We start from the raw sequence: 22,680 nt of genomic DNA, 5'->3' as shown, positions 1-22,680 counted from the left end.
ATATTCCATGAGATCTAACCAGTCTGCCCTGAGGAACCTTGTTACTTTGTTACTTCTTCAAAAAACTCCAAGTTAGTGAGACATGATTTCCCATGCCCAAAATCATGTTGACTATCCCTGATCAGTCCTTGCCTTTCCAAATACATGTAAATCCTGTCTGATGGATTCCCTCCAACAACTTGCCCATCACCAATGTCAGGGTTTCTGGTGTATAGTTCCCTGGCTTTTCCTTAGCACCTTCCTTAGCTCTGTGACCACTAATATCACTTTCCCTCTAACTTTCTGTTGACCTAGCCTTCTTATCCGTTTGTTCCTCCACCCTTTAATACACAAGGGTGGTGCTGGTGAAGGAAAGAAAAGAATTGGCATAGGTGTTTTTTTGTTTGGACATGATATATCACCAATAGTCAGCATAAACTTCTCTTCTAAAATCATAGAATCCCTACAGTGTGGAAGCAAGCTATTCGGCCCATGAAGTCCACCACTGACCCTCCAAAGAACCTCCAACCCAGACCCAACCCACTACCCTATCCTGTAAACATGAGAATCCTGTGGCTAATCCACCCGACCTCCACATCCCTAAAAACTATGGGCAATTTAGCATGGTCAATCCACTTAGATTGCACTTCTGTAGACTGTGGGAGGAAACCAGAGCACCCGGGTGAAGCCCACACAGAAACAGGGAGAATGTGGAAACTCCACACTGATAGTCGCCGAGGGTGATTCACACCCAGTTTCCTGACGCTGTATCCAGCAGTGCTAACTACTGAGCTACTGTATCACCCCTTGTGACTTGGGTCACAAGGTCCCACCTGAGGGTACGAGTGCAGTCACTGCATCACAAGACCCTGACGTTTTTATTTGTTGCATGTCAGTGGTCAGTGCTCCCTACACACAGGTCATGGAGATGTAGAAGTTTCAAGAAGCCATTCAACCTGTTAAGCTCATTCCACCATTCTACTGGAATACTGCTGATCTGTATCTCAACTTTGTTTCTCCATATCTATTCTACAACATTTAAAATACCTGAAGTAACATGAACATGAAAAATCAACCACCGAAAATCATCTATTGGAGGAATTCTCTCAACTAGAACTTCATATCTGTCTATGTAGTGCCAGAATGTATGGCAGAGAAAATGGAAATAAAGTGCATAAAATTTCATTAGATAGTTGTGGATTTAAACAGGAGCTTATGTGGAATTTTTCAATTCTTAGATAAAATGAATGTTACAATTTGTGTTTAAAGTTAAATATTTCAATACTTAATGACTATTAAAATATTGACGAGTTCACTGTTTTTCCCAACAGTCCCTTCAGGAGGGGTGCACTGTGGCTCAGTGGTTAGCACTGCTGGCTCAGAGTGCCAGGGACCCTGGTTAGATTCCAGCCTCTGGCGACTGTCTGTGTGGAGTTTGAACATATCTAAGTGGGTTTCCACCAGGTGTTCCAGTTTCCTCCCACAGTCAAAAGATGTGCAGGTTAGGTGAATTGGCCATGCTAAATTGCCCATAGTGTTAGGTTAGGTGCATTAGTCAAGGGTAAATGTAGAGCAAAAGGGTCTGGTTGGGTTACTCTTTGGAGGGTCAGTGTGGACTTGTTGGGCCGAAGGGCCTGTTTCCACACTGTAGGGATTCTATATAATTCCCGTTTACAGCAAATTAAAAACATCTTTGTGATATGTTATCTCTTGATGTACTAGCTGAGCTTGTAGAGGCCTTTGGGAGCAAGCTGCAAGAACCAAAGACTTAACAGAAAAAGATTGTGTGCACAATAGAATACAATTCTGGGGCAAAAATGATAGTTACATAATTCGATCCAGTTTTTTTGTGTCTAATTAATACAGTTAATGGTTACTGATGGTTAGATTTTGTGGAATAGTTCAACTTTACTGTCATACAGGCAGATTGAGAGATCCAGAGTGATCACGCAAGCCTAGAAACGAAGTAACATTTCTTGTTTGTCATTTATATACTTATCTTTTAATGTAATCTAAAGTAGACTAATACTGTAGTAATAGTTATAATTAGGACTTGAATCTTGCCCAAGTTAAAATAGAATGACTAGCAATTCTTAATACACCCTTAACCAGGGAATGAAATCTGGGCAGAATTTTATGCTCCTGTGTAAATGGATTTGCTGCAGAGAGGCCTGTAAAATGCCACATATCTGCATGCCCCTTCCACTGCTGCAAGTATACAAATTAGACAAGCAGGAAGCTAGGCAGTATCAGGAGGTAGAGAAGTCAACTTTTCGAGTGTAACCCTTCTTCAGGACTGGGGGTGGGTGTAAGGGGAGCATTCAAGTATACAAGTGGCAAAGGTGTCTTGGGTGCTGTATAAACCCATACACCACTTGAAGCTTTTAAGTGGCTAAGTAAAAGCCACTACCCACCTCTGACACAATTTTATGGGTAGTGCATTGAGGTTGCTAACTGGTCAGAAACTCAATAGATGATGCTGTTCAGGTGACAAAGTGAGGAGTTGAGGAATGCCTCCTTTACAAACCCTTATTTCAATTAGAGACACTCCCCACCCCTAAAAAAAACGCAAAAGCACCAGACATCGCTGCATTTCCCTAATCCATCCAAGCCAGCGAGTCCTTCCTTACCATAGCCTGGTATGATTGATGTGAAATCACCATGGGCTCATGGGAATCAGCCAGAACAAAAATCCACTCATTTCCGTCTCGCCCTCAGAACTCTGGTTCAATCTCTGATTACAGTAAAATGTATAATTGTGTTGCACTTTAATTAATAATTCAGTCTTTTTTAAGTTATTAATTATCCTGCACAAATACAAACTTAACTCCTACAGCAGTAAAAAAATATGCTTCCCCTTTGCATTAATTGCAAATTTAAAGGATTAGGAATCTAACGTAGCATTGACTATTCCATGCCACACCGAAGCTTTGAAGCCAACCAGCCGTTCTGCTGAGCTGAGTGGGATGAGAAAGGGAAAGGAAAGCTTGAAATGTTATTTAATGTTGATTTGTGATAATTTGGTAACAGTCCTGTTGATTTATTTTGTTTTGGCAGTGCAATTCGGATCAGCCGAAAGAGCTGGCACATGTTGATTAATTTCTGCTTTCACGTTTTCCTGACATGCGCAGTGTTTGTAGGTGGTATCAATCAGACTAGGAATATTAGCGTTTGCCAAGGGGTAAGCAATTTATTTCATCCCTTCACATGCTTTACAATATGAATGTTACCAGTGGAGAAACAGACACTAGCAATTGGGACTTGAATCATGCCCGATTTATCATGAATGACTAACAATTCTTAATGCAACAGTAACCAGGGGATGAAATCTGGGCAGAATTTAATGTTCCCATGTAGATGGATTTTCTAAAAGTTCTTTGAAAATGAACTTGTACATTCACTTTTTATTTGTGGTAATTGAGCATAAATAAAGATAGTCGGGAATGATAGAATCTCATCACCGAAGACATTCTACTGCTCACATAACTATCTTCCAATGGTTAGTGCTAATTAAAATGAGGGCCGTGAGTGTTATAAATAGAATATTTTTCCAGTTTTAGTGTAAATTGCCACTCCTAAACTCAGTCAGGTATATGTATTGTTCATAAAATGAAGCAGTCGAGAGTGTGGTTCTGGAAAAGCACAGCAGGTCAGGCAGCATCAGAGCAGCAGGAGAATCTACGTTTTGGGTATAAGCCCTTCATCAGGAATGAGGCTTGTGGGCTGGAGATAAATGGGATGGGGGTGGGTTTGGGGGTGGTGGGGGGGGGGGGGGAAGGGAGCTGGGAGCGTGATAGGTAGATGAAGGTGAGGGTGGAAGTGATAGGTCGGAGAGGAGGGGGGAATGGATGGGTGGAAAGGAAGGAAGATGGACAGGTAGGACCTGTCAAGAGGGTGGTACTGGGTTTGAGGCTTGGGAATGGGATAAGTTGACGGGAGGTGAAATGAGGAAACTGGTGAAATCCACATTGACCCTGTGTGGTTGCAGGATCCCAAGGCAGAAGAGGAGGCGTTCTTCCTCCAGGCATCGGGTAGTAAGGGTTTGGTGATAGAGGAGGCCCAAGTCCTGCATGTCCTTGGCGAAGTGGGATGGGGAGTTAAAGTGTTCAGCCCTGGGACGGTGGGGTGTTCAATGCAGTGTCCCAGAGATGTCCTTTGAAACAATCTGCAAGTTGGCATCATGTCTCCCCGATGTAGAGGAGACCTCATCGGGTGCAATGGAAGCAATAGATACCGTGCGTGGAGATGCAGGTAAATTTCTATCCGATGTGGAAAGATCCTTTGGGGCCTTGGATGGAGGTGTGGCTGCAGGTTTTGTACTTCTGGACATGCAAGTCATGGGCCTCCTCCATTGCCAAACCTTTATCACCTAACACTTGGAGGAAGAATGCCTCATCTTCCGCCTTGGGACCCTGCAACCACATGGGATCAATGTGGATTTCACCCCCCCCCCCCCCCTTTATCCCAGGCCCAAGCCTCCAATTTGGCACCACCCCCTTGACTGGTCCTACCTGTCCATCTTCCTTCCTTCCCATCCATCTGCTCCACCCTCCCCTATGACCTATCACTTTCTTCCACACCTTCACCTACCTATCACCTTCCCAGCTACCTTCCCCCCGCGCCCTCCCGGGCCCCACCCACTCCCAATTATCTCTCAGTCCCCACCGGCCCACAAGCCTCATTCCTGATGAAGGGCTTATGCCCGAAATGTCAATTCTCCTTCTCCTCGGATGCTGCCTGACCTGCTGTGCTTTTCCAGCATCACACGCTTGATTCTGATTTCCAGCATCTGCGGTCCTTACATTCTCCAAGATAAAATAAAGCTGTCTCAGAAAAAAAGTGTATCCCTTACAGCACCATTATAAAATGTTTCCAATACGAAAACAAATTTTCTTTGTGACTTCTGGCAAGTTGCTCTAATTTGTAACTTTATGTTGTGGATTTACACTCTTTAGAAACTAGGCATACTAAAATTCTCTCTTATTTCAATCCTATCAGTTTGGGGTGCTTTTAAATCCAAGAAAGAAATGTGTGTGTCTGGGTGGATATTGTCGATCTGAGTTTGTTCAGTTGTCTAGACAAAGAACATCAACTAATTGAAGTCAGTTTTCTCCTGTAGGTATTTTGTTGCATTATCCTTTGATGATTTGGGACATTTTGGACAGTGTTTTCAGTTGGATATTTCCCAATTGTTTTGTCAAATTGATACTCTGAAGTGATTGAATATGGGTTAACTTCCTTGATCTTGAGCTAGCTAATTTGATACCATTTGAGTTGCTGCTCTCATATTTACATTTCATTTTGCACGTCTTCTGTAAAGATGCTTATCAGTTTTTTTTAAAGTTGTAACTATTTTGAGAAGGGAATTTTCTTTAACCGTCTCCCATTATGCTCCAATAGCATTTATCGGAATCAAATTAATGACCTGTTATGCCTTACACCTGATAGGCCTGCAGATACAATACCACCAGGTTTCCTCAACCACCAAAGTTGAAAGTAGCCCCCAGAGTTCTCACCAAACCCACAATGGAGGAACAGGAGAATTTCCAAAGCAAGACATGGATGAAGTTCTTTTCCATGCACTCTAAAACAGTCCTATGTCAACAAAATTAATACCATGTTTTGATTATTAATACTGTTGAATCCTATTTGTATTCAGCTTATGATTTCAGTTATAAAGTGGTTTAATTGAACATGCCTTGAGATCCAACTTAACTTCTTATTCATTAAATTGTCTTAAAACTTTTGACTGTTCAACTGTCTTTGTGAAGAAATGCATGCTGTCATTATTCTAAATAGGATCTTCACAACCTCATGTGACTACTTCTCCGACTGTTCTCCATTATCAGAAAGCTTCACTCAGGACAGATTGTGGAAAGGGAACCCAATCTTGTTTTGTCCTTTTGTTTCCTGTGTCTTTTAATTTGATGGGGCTCGATTCTTTCTTCATTCTATCACACTGATTTGGGCAAGTTGAATGATTGATTTAGATTTAGATTTCTTAGTGTGGAAACAGGCCCTTCGGCCCAACAAGTCCACGCTGACCCTCCGTACAGCAACCCACCCAGACCCATTGCCCTACACCTAACACTACGGGCAATTTTAGTATGGCCAATTCACCTAATCTGCACATTTTTGGACTGTGGGAGGAAACCGGAGCACCCGGAGGAAACCCACGCAGACACGGGGAGAATGTGCAAACTCCACACAGACAGTTGCCTGAGGCGGGAATTGAGCCTGGGTCTCTGGCGCTGTGAGGCAGCTGTGCTAACCACTGTGCCGCCCCTTTTGTTTTCCCCTTCCTACTCCCTTTCTGACATGACCATCCTTAGCCTCCTGCATTGCCACAGTGAATCAAACCACATATTGGAGGAACAACACCCCATCTTCCTCCTGGGCCTAGAAAATAAATGCTAGATGCAGTATAACATTAATACTTATGATGTTTTACATCAATGATAAAACAGACAGAATGACAGACTTTTACTTAAATGTTGAAAGATTGGGAAATACTGATGTAGAAAGGGATCGGAGTGTCCTTGAACATTGGTCACTGAAAATAGACATATAGGTGCAGCGATTAGATACAAATGTTACGTTGGTCATCACTGCAAGGAGCTTTGAGTATAGGAGTAAGACCACAAGATATAGGAGCAGAATTAGCCACTTGGCCCATCAAGTCTGCTCTGCCATTCAATCATAGCTGACATGTTTCTCAACCCCATTCTCACACCTTCTCCGCTTAACCCTTGGTCTCCTTACCAATTGGGCATTTCTGTCTCTACCTTAAATACACTCAATGAGTTGGCCTCCACAGTCTCTGAGACAATGTGTTCTACAGAGTCACCACCCTTTGGCTGAAGACGTTCCTCCTCATCTTAGTTCTAAAAGGTTGCTCCTTCACTTTGAGTATGCATCCTCAGGTCCTGGACACTCCTACTGGTAGAAACAACTTCTTCACATCCACTCTATCCAGTCCGTTCAGTATTCTGTAGGTTTCAATCAGATCTCAATCATCCTTGTAAATTACATTGAATACAGTTCCAGAATCCTCAACCACTCCTCATATAAAATGTCATTCATCCCTGGGATCATTCTTGGAAACCTCCTTTGAATCCCCTCCAACATTACCACATTCTTCCTTAGATATGGGGCCAAAACTGCTCACAGTATTCCAGCCCTCTTGAAGTGAATACAGGGTACAAGCATTGCATTGGCCTTCCTAACTGCCAACTGACTCTGTATCTTAACCTTAAAAGAATACTGAACTAAGGCTGCCAAGTCCCTTTGTACTTCAGATTTATGAAGCTTTTCCTCATTTTAAAAATAGTCCAAGCCTCGACTTTTCTTGCCAAAGTGCATAACTTCATACTTTCCCATAAGGTATTCCATCTGCCATTTCTTTGTCCACTTTCATAGCCTGTCCAAGTCCTTCTGCAGCCTTCCCACATCCTCAACACTACCTGCCCCCTTTGTCTATCTTTGTGTCATCTTAGTAATAATGCACTAAGTTTCTTTGTCCAGATTGTTAATGTATAACATGAATGGCTGTAGTCTCAACACTTACCTCTGCACATCTCCACCAGTCACCAGCTGCCATCCTGAAAAAGACACCTTTGTCACTACTCTCTGCCTTCTGCCAGTCAGCCAATCCTCTATCCAGGCCAGAACCTTCCCTAACACATGGGCTCTTGTCTTATTTAGGAGCCACCTGTGCAGCATCTTGTCAAAGGCCTTCTGGAAATCCAAATAGATGTCGTCTACTGGCTCCCCTTTTGTCTAACGTGCTCATTATCATATCGAGAAAGGCGATGGCATAAATTATTGTAAACTGAGTCACAAAAATCTCATAGGATAACAGCCCTTGCAGTAATATACGTGGCTTGTGATGTTAGATCACAAACAGAGTCAAGCAGTTTATCAATACTAAATAAAGTTTAAAATTTGTTACTTGTGTGCAATTTATTACAACACATTTTTGTCTGTTAAATAGTATAGTTTGGTAGACTAGTTTAATTCATTTTTAAAAATTTACTTTGTAGGATTTTTTAGAATATTTAATTGCAAATAGGTGAGGCAAATGATTTTCCTACTGGGATTTCAGGAAAGTATAATGGAGCACAATAAATTTAAACAATATGATATACAACATATTTAAGTGTCTTTTGTATATTAGTTAATGGTAGGGTGAAATATCAATGGTGATTTCTGTGTAACAACTGGTGATGTCTGGGGACAGACATTGGAATATTGATCATGGTGGTTTCACACATTACGTTAACAGTACCTCAAGAAACAAATCGGTATGTTTAAAAATGTTCTTGTGTATTGATATCTGAATGTTGATTCAATTTTTGCTCAATCGTATCATTTGAACCAAAGTAATTGTTGATTAACAACATACAATACACTTATGGAAATTATAAAAATATACAGTCTCATTTAGGCTAAAATTGGATGAGAGGCCACTTATCTGCACGTCACATTTTCATTCACATTTCCCTCCTTGTCTGGTCTCCCACCTAACCAAGAAATTCCTACTAACATTTACATTGCAACTTATTCCCATCAACTGTTCATAGAAGCATTCAGTACAGAAGAAGCCCTTTGGCCCGTCGGTTCTGTACCGCCATAAATATGCTCCTACCTCCACTTGTCCCGCTTTCCTGATCTAAGCACATAGCCTTGAATGATTTGACACTTCAAGTGCTCATCCAAGTAAGTTTTAAATGTTAACAGGTTTCCCACCTCAACTGGTCTCCCAGTGTATTCCAGACCCATACCACCCTCTGGGTGTAAAAACCTTTTCTAAAATCTCTTCAGCTTCCTGCCTTTCACTGAAAAAATTATGCCCCCTTGTTATTGAACCTTTGACTAAGGGGAACAGCTGCTTTCTATTCCCCTCATAATCTTGTTTACCTCTATCAGACGACCCCTCAACCTTCTTTGCTCCAAAACAAAACAGACTTATCCAGATAAAAACTGAAAGAACTGCGGATGCTGTGAATCAGTAACAAAAACATAAATTGCTGGAAAAGCTCAGCAGGTCTGGCAGCATCTGTGGAGAGAAATCAGAGCTTATGTTTTGGGTCAAATGACCCTTCTTCAAAACCCAAAACATTAACTTTGTTTTCTCTTCACAGATACTGCCAGACTTGCTGAGCTTTTCCAGCAATTTGTTTTTCTTTCCAAGCTTATCCAAGCTTTCTTCAGAGCTGAAATGCACCATCCCTGGCAACATCCCTGTGCATTTTCTGCATCTCCTCCAGCGCAAACACTTCTTTCTTGTAGTGTGGTGACCAGAACTGCATACAGTACTACAACTGTGGCCTAACCAAAATTCTGTGCATCTCCAACATGACCTCTTTATTCTCATAATCTCTGCCGTGTTTGATGATGGCCAGCATCTCTTATGCCTTCTTAACAACCCTATTAACCTGCCCTGCCACCTTCAGGGATCTGTGAACAAATACTCCAAGATCTCCAGGTTCCTTTGAGCTTCCTAGTCTCTTGTCTTGTTACTTGTTCCAAAGTGCATCACCTTATGCTTGTCAGGGTTAAATTTCATTTGCCCATCTGACCAATCGTGTAACCTAGCGCCTTCCTCCTCACTGTCAACCCACCCAGTGAGTCTTTGTGTCATCTACCAATTAATGTACCACTCCTACATTTTCATCTACTCCCTTTATGAATAGCACGAACAGTCAGGGACCGAGCACTGATGCCTGTGATACATCACTGTCCACTGGTCTGCGTTCACACTGGACTCCATTCACAGATCCTCCTATGAGCCTCCATTCACAGATCCCTCTGTCTCCTGTCACTAAGTGAATTTGGATTCAACTTGCCAAGTTACTCTGGATCCCATCAACTTTTGACCTTCACCAGTTTCACATGTGGGACCTTGCTAAATTCCATATGTTGTTCCAATATATTTACTACTTATTTTGTTATATTTAATCAACTATACTGCATGTGAGCACTACATCCTTTTGCTGATTTTAAATTTCTGTAATATATACATGTGCTACCTGGAATGCCTCTGATTTTTAACACACTTGTGGACACTTGGCTTAAAGTCAAGAGTTGTGAAAAAGAATTCCCTGTTTAAATACAATAAAAAAAGGTGTAGGAGAAAATCAGGTCCGGCAGCATCTGTGGAGAGAAAAACAGGGTTAATATTTTGAGTTTGGTATGGCTGTTTATCAGCACCTGCTGCTACAGATTTTAACCTGTTTTAGGAATAAGTTATGTGTTTATAAGATGGATTATTTTGAGCTCGGTGAAGAAGATTGGTAAAAGTCTCTTTTATTCTGGATAGCAGTACCAAAGGGAAATAATTGGCCATTTTGGTGATATAATTCAATTATTTATACCAATAAAGCTGTAATATAGTTTAATTATCAGTGCACTCCTCATGTTATGTTTGTAACACAAGGAGCATAGTGTGGCAACAATGGATGGAAATTGGTGGGTTGAAAAGTGAAGGGGACAGGAAAAGGAAAGGGGAGCAACAATCAGTATCAAGGTTGGATTTTGTGAATAGAACCTTTGTAATTTCAATGAGAGGTTCCTATTATGTTTAGGTGGACTGTCGGTATAGGATTACGCAAAAATGTTTTAAATCATGCAGATGTATATGTGATAAGTAGTCTCATTGGGTTATAGAGGAAGCATATTTATTACATTTGTAAATTAACAGTAAAACACAAATATATCATCATTGTGCGGTTTACCACAGTATTATGACAAATTTGATATTTCATAATTGCTCACCTATTAATCCTTTAAAATTGTAGATTGGAATAGTTCTACACTATTCTACCCTGGCTACTATCCTGTGGGTTGGTGTCACAGCACGAAATATTTTCAAGCAGTTGACAAGGAAATCAAAGAGATGTCAGGACCCAGAAGAACCCCCGCCTCCACCTCGGCCAATGCTCAGGTGAGAAAGTTCATACATGTTTCTTGAGCTCTTTATGATTCATTTCAGCATTTTATTCTTGAACAGAGTTAGTGTTCTGTTTTCCCTATGAGTTTTTTTTCTTTTGGTGCTGCTTTCATGGATGGAAGGTGTATGAACTCCCCAGTTCATTAATTTCAGACAGAATGTTTTTATTAGAGTTATTTTACTATCTTGCTTTGATTATTTTAAGTAATGCTGTTTGCAAGGAGAAATATTAAAATGAGCTGTATCTGCATAGGTTCATTCTTGGTCCTGAATCATGAGAAAAAAATGCTCAGAAGAGTTGGAAAGATTATTTAGAAAATATTGAGTTTGATTCAGAAAGGTTAAACAATGGCTGAGAGTATGGTAAAATTATAGAAGCCACTGCATTTTAAAGATTTATTTTCAACTATTTACCAATGATGATTTGAAAAAAGGAGAAAGTTGACAAAACTGTCAAGGCTGCAAGTAGTCAAGGGAATGTTGTTTTTTATTATTCTGCAGTTGTGTATCTTTAAGCATGTATCTACTGAAAAATCCACAAACTTTGAATTGTTAAGTAGTCTGCTTATAGAGTCCATTTAATAAAACAGGAATTTGCTTGTTAAATGAGAAAATGTTGCTTTTGAGATCAAAATTAATATCGAGATATCATGGGACAGGTCTATTTCTGTTTTAGATATTGATTAGTAACTAATGTTTGTAGTTATTGCTTTTCCTGACTTAACAATTTGATCCCAGGAGTTCTGCATGATTTTATAATCAATTCCATACAGAACTTTAAATTTCTTTTTATATTGATCTTTTGAGTATTTTCAATTTAAAGAATTGAAATCTGCAGGCGATAAACTGCTACATACAGTTTCCAAAGCTACCACTTTTTCATTATTTCTATCCCAAAACACACAGTTAAGTGTTATTAAATACACATGCTAAAGTGAATTCAGATGCATTAATAGCTTTTCCGACTAAACCTGTAGAGAATTCATGTTCCTACTTGCTGGTTTTCACACTACACCTGAAACTTACTTGGATGAGCTAGAAACATCTTGAATTCAGAATTATCGTTTTTTTGGGTCAGCCCACTGGAGACGACTTGGAGACTGTACACACATGGAAACTAAAATCCAATGTTAGTTTCAAGACGCTAAGTGCAATGTTCTGCTACCATTTTGTGGAACATATCCAGGCATTCAACAATCTAACCAATTGTCCTTTATTTAAAATTTTGAAAGTACAAATTTCAATAACAAAACGTGGAAGTTATAAATTGTCTGAGATGATGGTGTTTTGTTAGTGGACCCAAATGGAATTGGAGTAATAGCTCATTTGAAGTTCTCCTATGCCAGACTATTTTCTTGACATAGAGCTATTGATTTCCCGTTCTTTCGAAACCAGAATGGCTGAAATTTCTCAGTGTTCTGTTAATGAGGCCCAGATTTCAATGCTTTTCAACACATGCTGTCATCAAATGCAACAGGAGACACTCTCTCCTAACCTTCAAGTCACATGTCAAACATCATCCCGTTTTAACTTGTGCTGCTCTCATATTTATCCTAAAGAGACGAGGAACCTCGATTAGCCGAATAAGATGGGCGGGCACTATTTCGTTCGGATAATTCATTATTTAGTTAATTAATTTCCTCTGGAACTCTGAGTTTTCTGTCAAATCTCCCCATTCAGGAGACTAGGCAAAAACACACTGCGCGTCAGACTCTGCCCCCTGCCTGCCCGCCCCCCAACCACGTCCCCGTCCACCCTCTGCTGTGCCCTGCACACCTACCCCAAACCCTGTCTGTTCCCACCCTGCCCCCCCAACCCTGTCTGCTCCCACCCCACACCTCGCCCGCCCACCTCCATCCGCCTCCTGCCTTTCCCCCTACCTACCCCCAACCAGGTCCGCTCCCAACCGCACCCCGCCTGCCCCAACCCCATCCACCCACACCCCGCCCAACAATCCCCCCCCCCGCCCCCCGCAACCAGCCAGAGTTCACACACACACACACACACACGTTTTGACAGGTTCTACCTCTGCCCTGTATGACAGTGTTGGAGAGATTTTCTGGGGAAGGAGGGATTTAGGGTTCACCCCTGTGGAGAACTCCAGGAAAGTTGTGCTGGGGGAGAGAGAGGGAGCAGGAGGTCAGTCATTTGAAGACAGTGCCTGGACTGTCCAGGATTGTTCTTGGCAGCTTTTCAGTGAGCCAAGTTCGTTCTTAACCATTGTATCTGTAAACAAAACAGGGTTGAAACAGCTCTTTGATGTAATGTTTCTATTGGGACCTCCAGATCTCCTTCGGATAATCCGATATTCAGATAATTGATAATTGGATAATCGAGGTTCCTCTGTATTTGGGAAGATTACATGTCCTTTTTAGTAAAATATTATTGCAAAATAGATAAACCCAGTTTTGAGGAAGTGTCACTAGACCTGAAAAGTTAAATCTGATTCCTCTTCACAGATGCTGCCATACCTGCTGATTTTTTCCAGCAATTTCTGTTTTTGTTTCTGATTTACAGCATCCATAGTTCTTTCGTTTCTTAGATAAACTCAGAAACTAGGAGCAGGAGGAGGTCATTTGGCTCTTCAAGTCTGTTCTGCCATTCAACATAACCTTGGCTGATCCTCTATCTCAATATTGTATTCCCACTTTTTCCCACTCCTTGATGCTTTTAAAATCTTAACTATTCATCTGCCTCTTTCTCGAATGCCTTGGAGGCTATCAAAAACAATCTGGGGTAGAGAATTCCATAGGTTTACTCTTTTTTTAAGTGAAGAAAGTTTTCCTCATCTCAGTTCTAAATGGTCTGCCCTGTTTCCTAAGACTATAACCCCTGGTTCTACACACTCAATCCAGAGAGAACATTTTCCCTGCATCTATTCTGTCCATCCTGTTAGTGATTCATACATTTAAATCGATCCCCTCTTTCTTCTCAAATCTAATAATTATAGGCCCAGTCAAACTAAACACTCCTCATAGGAATGGGACTTAAATATAAATAGATCTGAAAATAAACTTCATATACTGGAAATGTTTGGCAGGTTCATCAGCTTCTCAGAAAGGAAATGAAGATAAATACCATTAAATTTGATTTTTTGTTTCAATTATTGCATGTATTTCAGATCTCCAACATTCATATTTTACCTATGCAGACAATAAGTGGACAGGTTATACATAGTGTAAACAAGCAGATAGTTATTAATATATTTTGATAATAACCTGTTCATTTAAAACTTAAAATAATACACACATTTGCCAGAACCCAAACTTAGAATTATTAATAAAATAGATATTAATAATGCAGTAAGGAATTCAGAAAATGTTTTTTAACCCTGAGAACAGATGGAATGTGGAACACAGTCACAAATAGCTGTTGAGATAAACAACATTGAATCATATAAGAGGAAACTGGATAAATACATGGGTGAGAAAAAGGAATGGGAGATTATAATTGCATTAAATATAAAGGCTGGGACAGGACTCATTTGGAGCATAGGTCCTCTCACTGACCTATTGGGACAAATATCTTACTATCTTATTGTATATTGTGTGAATGCTAATAAGTCTAAAAATATTGTAATTCCCCCTTCTAATGTGCATTAATTGTTGTCAAGCAACATGGAACCTACATATTGAACTACATGTTAGTTGATGGGCATTAGTTTAATCTTTAATATTCCCTCCAATTTGTATTTTCTGTGCACAGCCGACTTGATGAACAATGCACAGCCCTTTGGTGTGTGTCCGCTCAAGTTTTTTCTTCTTTAATGGGAAGGTGAATCACTGGCAAAGCCAGCATTTCTTACCAATCCCTAAATGCTCTTGAACTGAATGGCTTAATAGACCATTTCAGAGGTTAGATAAGAGTCAATCACACTGTTGCAGGTCTGGAATCATATGTAAGTTAGACGAGGTAAAGTTGGCAGCTTTCTTTCCATAACTGGCATGAGTGAACCAGTGATTTCATGGTAATCATTACTGAGACTACCAGATAAAATAATTCAGTTAAAATTCTACCAGCCACCATGATGGGATTTGAACCCAAGCCTCCAGATCATTAGCCTAGTACAGTGATGTTGCTACCTTATGCCATCACTTCCCTGGCTTTACTCATCAAAAAAGGAATGTCATTTGTGTTTGATCTGTTTGTTGGTACATTCCTGATTGCCACAATGGTCACATGCCTCTACAGCTTGATAGGTACATTGATGTCCACTGCTGACTAATTATTGGATATTAGAGAACTTCATTATTGTCAAACAGCAATTGAAGTTCAGTAATATTAGATTGTGTAAATGTAAAATAAGACAGTAATACATACTACTTTTACTACAACTACTTCTCCAGCTTTGGTCTGTTGGAATCACTAAGCAAATCTATATTCCACCAACATTTGTATAGTTAGTATTAGTTAAACCTTACATAATCTGCTGATATGCTAATGCCAATAATGAAACACTTCAATAAATTATAAATAATCTAGATATAATTCTTGATATTCTCAATATCAAAGGATTTCATATACTGTGCCACTGTCTAGTTTTAAAAATTAACTTACCGTAAACATATTTATGTTTGGAAATGCGATTGTGGTTGCTTAACACTTTTGCTCTTGATTGTATCTTTTTAAGGTTCTATCTCATTGGTGGAGGAATTCCCATCATTGTATGTGGCATCACAGCAGCAGCCAATATTAAAAATTATGGAAGTAAAATGAATGCACCATAGTAAGTACTATGCTTATTTTTCAGATTGTTCTTCGAATAGGTATTGGGCTGTGTTCATGATAGAGTTGGGGAAAAAGTGAAGAGAGATCCTGCAATGCTTTGATACTCATCTTCAATGTCAAACAGAGCATAGTGTACTGGGGTTTGTTAAGAATGTGGGGGTCAGTTTAATATTTGCTGTTACTTTGCGAGCTGCTGTTTGTTTATGCAGTATTTAGAGTGTTAATAAATTTATTAATGACTTTAAAACACAAACTGAGCTGTATCTGATTAATTTACGTTTCAACGTACTTTAAAGAAAAAGGTGTATGCAAGATAGAATAGATTAAACGACACACACAAAATGAAATGGATATAATGATAGTGGGAAGAGTGTGAATGATACAATGTCAAACAATACAGGTCACAGAGTTTTGGAAGAGCTTGAATTTAACAAATGATTGAGTTTAGGAGCCAGAGAAGAACCCATCACATTGAGGTTTTGAAAGCGTGTATTGATTTTTTTTAGTGGCATCTGCCTACTGAGTATGTTGAAGTAGGCACTGAGTGATGTGGAAATGCTAAGATTGCTGTCAATGTGATACTCAAGCTTACATTCAAATTTATTTTAGTACCGTGTCTGAATATACTTTAGAATTTCTGAAAGGAGAACCTACGTCATCTAGTGGTGGTCAAAATGTATTGCACTAATCTTATTAACTTAATGAATGGGACATGAACACGGGTATTTTTTCAAATTGCTGTCTGTGACTAACACGAGCATTATAAATTGACCACCCACTACAGGCACATCCAATTTTGTTTCAACTATTTATTTAATCAGAAATGAAAATTGAGCCATTTCTCAAAATGACATCAAATCCACAACAGGAAAATACTGTAGATGTTCTAAATGAGAAAAGAAATTAGAGACGGTTGTATTCAATTATTTCAGTTTCTCCATCACATCTGTTTGACCTTCCACACGATTGCTGGCCTTCCTTGTTCTGTCTTTCCACTTTCATTACTTTTGCTGGTCTAAACTTGCTTAAAACCAGTTGCATATCAAACTTGTTCCAGTTCTGATGACAGATCATTAATCTGAAATGTTAATTCTCCTTCTTCACAGCTGCTACCTGACCTACCAAGTATTTTCAGCATTTCATTTAATCCTAGCCAAACGGCAACATCAGTCGGACACTCAAATTGCCAGTTTAATGTCTCTTAAAATCTGGTTTCACTGTTAAGAGTTAACTTGTTGCCAAGGATTTAATGAAGCTTCTAATGAGTAATTTTAATATAACAGAAATTATAATGAACTATTCTATTATTTTACACTTAAGAATTAAAATGTATAACAACTTGAAATTTTTCTGTAAATTTAAGATTTTAATTCTGAAAAGTATACTTAGTACTTTTGAACAAACAATACAAACAAAGACAATATTAAAAAGATAAAATGATGGAGAGCCAACTATAAAGAGATTCCTCATTTTTGTTTTAATTGAGTGATGGCTCTAAAGATACCTAGAGCTGCTGGAGCAATTAGAAGCTGGTTGTTTGATAGTATGATGCAGCTATAGTCTACTTGTATACGCCCCTTATTTGAGGAAAATGGAAATGTAACCAAAGAGTAATCAACATCTTGAATTATCTGGCAACATTTAATGCAAACTGATTTATATAGGCTTGTATAGCTATCCAACTGACTGGAATACATGATAAATGACTTTCTCCACGTACATGCATGGGCACACACTTGGCTACCATAAAAAAAAATTGCAGATGCATAACTGTGCTATTTTTGGATACATTTCACTCGAACAGTTGATGAAATGTTCAACAGATAGCAAGTATAGAACATAGAACAATACAGCGCAGAACAGGCCCTTCGGCCCTCGATGTTCTGCCAACCTGTGAACTATTCTCAGCTCATCCATCTACACTATCCCATCATCATCCATGTGCTTATCTAAGGATTGTTTAAATCTCCCTAATGTGGCTGAGGTGACTACATTAGCAGGTAGGGCATTCCACGCCCTTACCACTCTCTGCGCAAAGAACCAGTCTCTGACATCTGTCTTAAATCTACCACCCCTCAATCTGTAGTTATGCCCCCTTGTACAAGCTGACATCATCATTCTAGGAAAAAGACTTTCACTGTCTACCCTATCTAATCCTCTGATAATCTTGTATGTCTCTATCAAATCCCCTCTTTGCCTTCTTCTTTCCAATGAGAACAGACCAAGTCTCTCAGACTTCCCTCATAAGACCTTCCCTCCAGACCAGAAAACATCTTGGTAAATCTCCTTTGCACCTTTTTCAGTGCTTCCAAATCCTTCCCAAAATATGGCAACCAGACCTGTACACAATATTCCAAGTGTGGCCGCACTAGCGTTTTGTGTAGTTGCAGCATGATATTGTGGCTCCAGAACTCAATCCCTCTACAAATGAAACCTAACACACCATATGCCTTCTTAACAGCACTATCAACCTGGGTAGCAATTTTCAGGGATCTTATGCACATGGACTCCAAGATCCCTCTGCACATCCACACTACCAAGAATCTTTCCATTGACCCAGTACTCCGCCTTCCTGTTATTCTTGCCAAAGTGCATCACCTCATATTTAGTTGCACTGAACTTCATTTGCCACTTCTCAGCCCAATTCTGCAGTTTAACCAAGTCTCCCTGCAAACTGCTACATTCTTCCAAGCTGTCCACTACTCCACTGACTTTAGTGTGGTCTGCAAATTTACTAATCCATCCACCTATGCCTGCGTCTAAGTCATTTATAAAAATGACACACAAATGTGGTCCCAAAACAGATCCTTGTGGCATACCACTAGTAACCAGACTCCAGGCTGAATATTTTCCATCAACCACCACTCGCTGCCATCATTCAGAAAGCCAGTTTCTAATCCAAACTGCTAAATCACCCTCAATTCCATGCCTCTGCATTTTCTCCAACAGCCTACCATGTGGAACCTTATCAAAGGCTTTACTGAAGTCCATATGTACCACGTTAACTGCCCTGCCCTCATCTACATGCTTGGTCACCTTCTCAAAAAACTCAATGAGGTTTGTGAGACACAATCTGCCCTTGACGACACCATGTTGACTATCTGAAATCAAATTGTTGCTTGCTAGATGAATATAAGTCTTATGTCTTATAATCCTTTCCAAAACCTTTCCTACAACAGACGTAAGGCTCACTGGTCCATAATTACATGGGTCATCTCGAGTGCCCTTCTTGAACAAGGGCACAACATTTGCAATCCTCCATTCCTGTAGTACTAATAGGTACCATACTGATTGCTCAGACAAAATAACTCTTGCCTCAAGACTCCATTCTAAATTACAGGGTGGCAAAGATAAAGATAGAGACACCATGATGTGCCTCCATTCTGAAGTCCACATATGGATCATATTTTGACACGCAACTTATTGTGCGATTATTTTGCTTGACAAGGGTGCATTATCAAATCAAAAAAAAAATTAGGGCCAGTTATGTTTTTTAAATCCCTCAGTTCCATCTTCATTCAAATGTTTCCCACCTCTACAAGATTTTTCATATACAAAATTTGAATTTGTTAAAAGGTGATCTTTTTTGGAAAACAGTGGTTTTACTAAAACTCCATCTTCTGAAAAATTGACACAAGACAAACCAAAGTCAAATTTCTCTTATTTATGTTGTTTTAAAATACTGAATTTCTTGACTTTGAGAATCTTAGACAATGATTTTGGTTCTCCTTGGTAATGCAAGTTAATCTAAATTTTTTTATTGAACTATGAGTTATAATATGTTTGAGTTGAACTGCTCCAGACTCCTATTCTAATGGAATAATTTATAATGTTTGTCTTCCAGCTGTTGGATGGCTTGGGAACCAAGTTTAGGGGCGTTTTATGGACCTGTAGGCTTTATCATCTTCGTGAACTGCATTTATTTTTTAAGCATATTTGTGCAGCTTAAACAGCATCCAGAGCGAAGATATGAACTGAAGGAAGCAGCAGAAGAACACCAGCGTTTGGCAAGCACAGATCATGGAGAGGCTCACGTTAATGATTCAACCTCAACATCACAGGCAAATTGTTCTGTTGTCTCATCCTTGGCATTAGAGAATGAACATACATTTCAAGCTCAGTTGCTTGGTACGAGTTTGTCTTTGTTTATGTATATTGCCCTGTGGGTATCTGGTGCACTAGCAGTTTCCCAGTACTATCCTATGGACCTAATTTTTAGTTGTCTGTTTGGGGCTACAGCTTTGAGCCTAGCTGCATTTCTTCTCCTTCATCATTGTATTGGCAGAGAAGATGTACGCTTATGTTGGATGACAACATGCTGTCCAGGCCGGAGTACTTACTCCATGCAAGTAAATGTTCAGCCTGTGGATTCAAGTCATGCCAGTAGAGAAACCCCAAAACTTACCAACAGTAGTGCAGAGTCCTCTTGTACAAATAAAACTGCATCCAGTAATAACAAACTCTTCTCAGGATGTAAGCTGACTAATCTTCATGTTGCAGCAGTACAGAACCAAATTGTTCCTTTGGCAAGTAACATATCAACACAGCTTGACAACAGCCTCACTGAACATTCAATGGACAACGATCTGAAAATGCACGTGGCTCCTGTTGAAGTGCCATACCGCTCAAATGGACAAGTTAGCAGGCATCATAAAAACCGGACTAGGGCACATCAAGCACATCGACACAGTAGACTGACTGTGCTAAGAGAGTATGCATATGATGTGCCGACAAGCGTAGAAGGAAGCGTGCACAATAACCAGCCAAGGAGTAGGCACAGTAACCATGAGAGTCTTCATGGGAGTAGAAGGTCTCGATCTGCTCTTAGAGAACGGCATCAAAGCCACAGCCAACCTGACAGTAGTGATGTCAGTTATACACTGACTCAATGCAATCAAAATGTAGTAAATGATGGAGTAAGTAGCAGTAAGGACAGTCTGCAACAGCCCATAGTGGTTGAACTTGAGAACCACAAATCTTATGGCCTTAATTTGGCAAGTCAAAATGGACTGCTGAAAGGCAGTGGCCTAGATGTTCCTTTGCTAAATGCAGACAGCACAGGAAACATTCGAACTGGATTTTGGAGAAATGAAACTACTGTGTAGTTTGCAAAAAAAAACTTTTTTCCAAAAAAAAACTGTGACATGCATTCCTTTTAAGCTAAATTTATTGTACAAAATGTTTACAAAATTGTTCTACATTGTGTAAAAAAAGGTACAATCTACTATCTGATATGTGAAGCTTTAATTTTCTTGTTTCTTGTTTTATACCTTTTTAAAGGATGCAAATTTCCCAAACATTGTGTGAAAACATAAAGAGAGCAATTCCACCATTTCTATATTGGTAGCGTTTAGACATGTTTTTTTGCACAGTACTGGATGTTCTTAAACCTATCCATACAATTGCATGAAAAATGGAGCTCCGTATTGGATCATAACTACGCCTGGAATTGTAATTTTTTACATAATAAAAGGTTTGCCTTGTGACAGGAGTGGAAGAGTTATAGCATGTTTGAGAAATTTGAATAAATTCTGCATTTTAGTTTTGTTGCTTTCCTCTCTTTGTAATATTACAGGTGCATTTTGGTAAAGCTATGCTCATGTTTTCTTTCATCTCTGTCTCTGAAGTCAGTTGGAAGTCTGTACCTCTGCCTGGATCTCAATATTGACAATTGCTGAGATCAAGAATCTGAGTGGGGAGTTGGGAGTGACAGCATCTTTCCATTCAGGCCAAATCTTCTTTATGCATACTTTTTGTATTAGAGCTGTTACAGCCACTGTTTGACTCCTTACTGTCCCGAGTTTAAACAAGATTAAACTTTTAACTGTTTCTCCACAGATGCTGCCAGCCCTGCTGAGTTTATCCAGCATTTTGGGTTTGTTTCAGATAACCTGGCTCCACTGGATTTTATTTTTAAGGTTTAACTCTTAACTATCAAACGTTTTCTCATTTGTCGACCTTTTTTGAATTTTAGAACTGAAACTTAATGAAATGTAGCAAAGAAATTTGCTTTCCTCACCAAATATTATTTCAGACAACCTGAACCATTAGGAGTGGCACAGTGGGTAGCGCTGCAGCCTCAGGGACCTGGCTTCTTTTCCAGCCTTGGATGACTTTCTGTGCGGAGTTTGCACATTCTCCCCGTGTCTGCATGGGTTTCCTCCCACAGTCCAAGGATGTACAGGTTAGGTGGATTGGCCATGCTAAATTGCCCATAGCATCCAGAAATATGCAGGTTAAGTGGATAAGCCATTGGAAAAGCAGTGTCACTGGGTTAGGGTAGAGAGGTAGGTTGATGTAGACTCAATGAGCCTAGTGGTCTGCTTCCACACTGTAGAGATTCAGTGATTCTTTGATTGATTAAATGCCATTTCAACAAGGCTGAATGTTTTTTTAAAAATGAATTAATTTAGTTATCTATCTGAAAAAAAGTTATAAAAGTCATCACCTCCCTCATGGCTGGTAAAGCAGCACCATAATTGAAGTCCTTGAGAATCAAGGAGTAAACACTGTACTGCTTAGAGTCAAACTTGGCACAGAGGAAGATGGTTGAAGTTTAGATGCAAATCATCCCAGTCTCAGGACATCACTGTAGGAGTTCTGCACGTTTGTGCCTTAGGCCCAACCATTTTCAGCTGCTTTATTATTGATCCTCTTATCATTATAAGGAGATTATGTGATCATCTTCAGCACTATTCATAACTTTTCAGATCCTAAAGTAATCCGTGATCATTTCCATCAAGACCCAGGCAACATGTTGGATTGATGAGTGATATTTGTGCCACACAAATGCCAGGCAATGACTCCCTCCCACAAGTGAAAATTTAATCTCCTCTTGACATTCTAATGGCATGTCCATCACTGAATGCACCATCCTCTACATCCAAAAGGTTACAATTGACCAGAAAAAGAACTGGACCATCCCTAGAAATACAAAAACAGGTTGGAGGTTGTGAATATTGAGGTGAGCACTTGCCTGACTTTCCAAAGCATGTCCATCACCTGCAAGACAAAAAAATAGG

The 22,680-nt window shown here is 39.7% G+C and overlaps 1 protein-coding gene across 2 annotated transcripts in view; it reads left to right on the top strand.

Moving 5' to 3' along the window:
* Nucleotides 1–21,199, top strand: part of adgra3 (adhesion G protein-coupled receptor A3) — a 133,604-nt gene extending 112,405 nt beyond the window's left edge. For both annotated transcript variants that reach the window (XM_072563150.1, XM_072563085.1), the window contains exons 17-20: nt 3,037–3,160; nt 10,779–10,924; nt 15,561–15,656; nt 19,503–21,199. In XM_072563150.1, coding sequence (XP_072419251.1) covers nt 3,037–3,160; nt 10,779–10,924; nt 15,561–15,656; nt 19,503–20,763 — 1,627 coding nt within the window. In that variant the 3' untranslated portion in view covers nt 20,764–21,199. The remainder of the gene's footprint in view (nt 1–3,036; nt 3,161–10,778; nt 10,925–15,560; nt 15,657–19,502) is intronic.
* The last annotated feature ends 1,481 nt before the right edge of the window (nt 21,200–22,680 follow it).

The sequence above is a fragment of the Chiloscyllium punctatum genome, chromosome 1 (assembly GCF_047496795.1).
Source record: "Chiloscyllium punctatum isolate Juve2018m chromosome 1, sChiPun1.3, whole genome shotgun sequence".
NCBI lineage: Eukaryota > Metazoa > Chordata > Chondrichthyes > Orectolobiformes > Hemiscylliidae > Chiloscyllium > Chiloscyllium punctatum.
The sequence above is the reverse complement of the archived record's forward strand: the minus strand, read 5'-3'. Positions and strand labels throughout refer to the sequence as shown.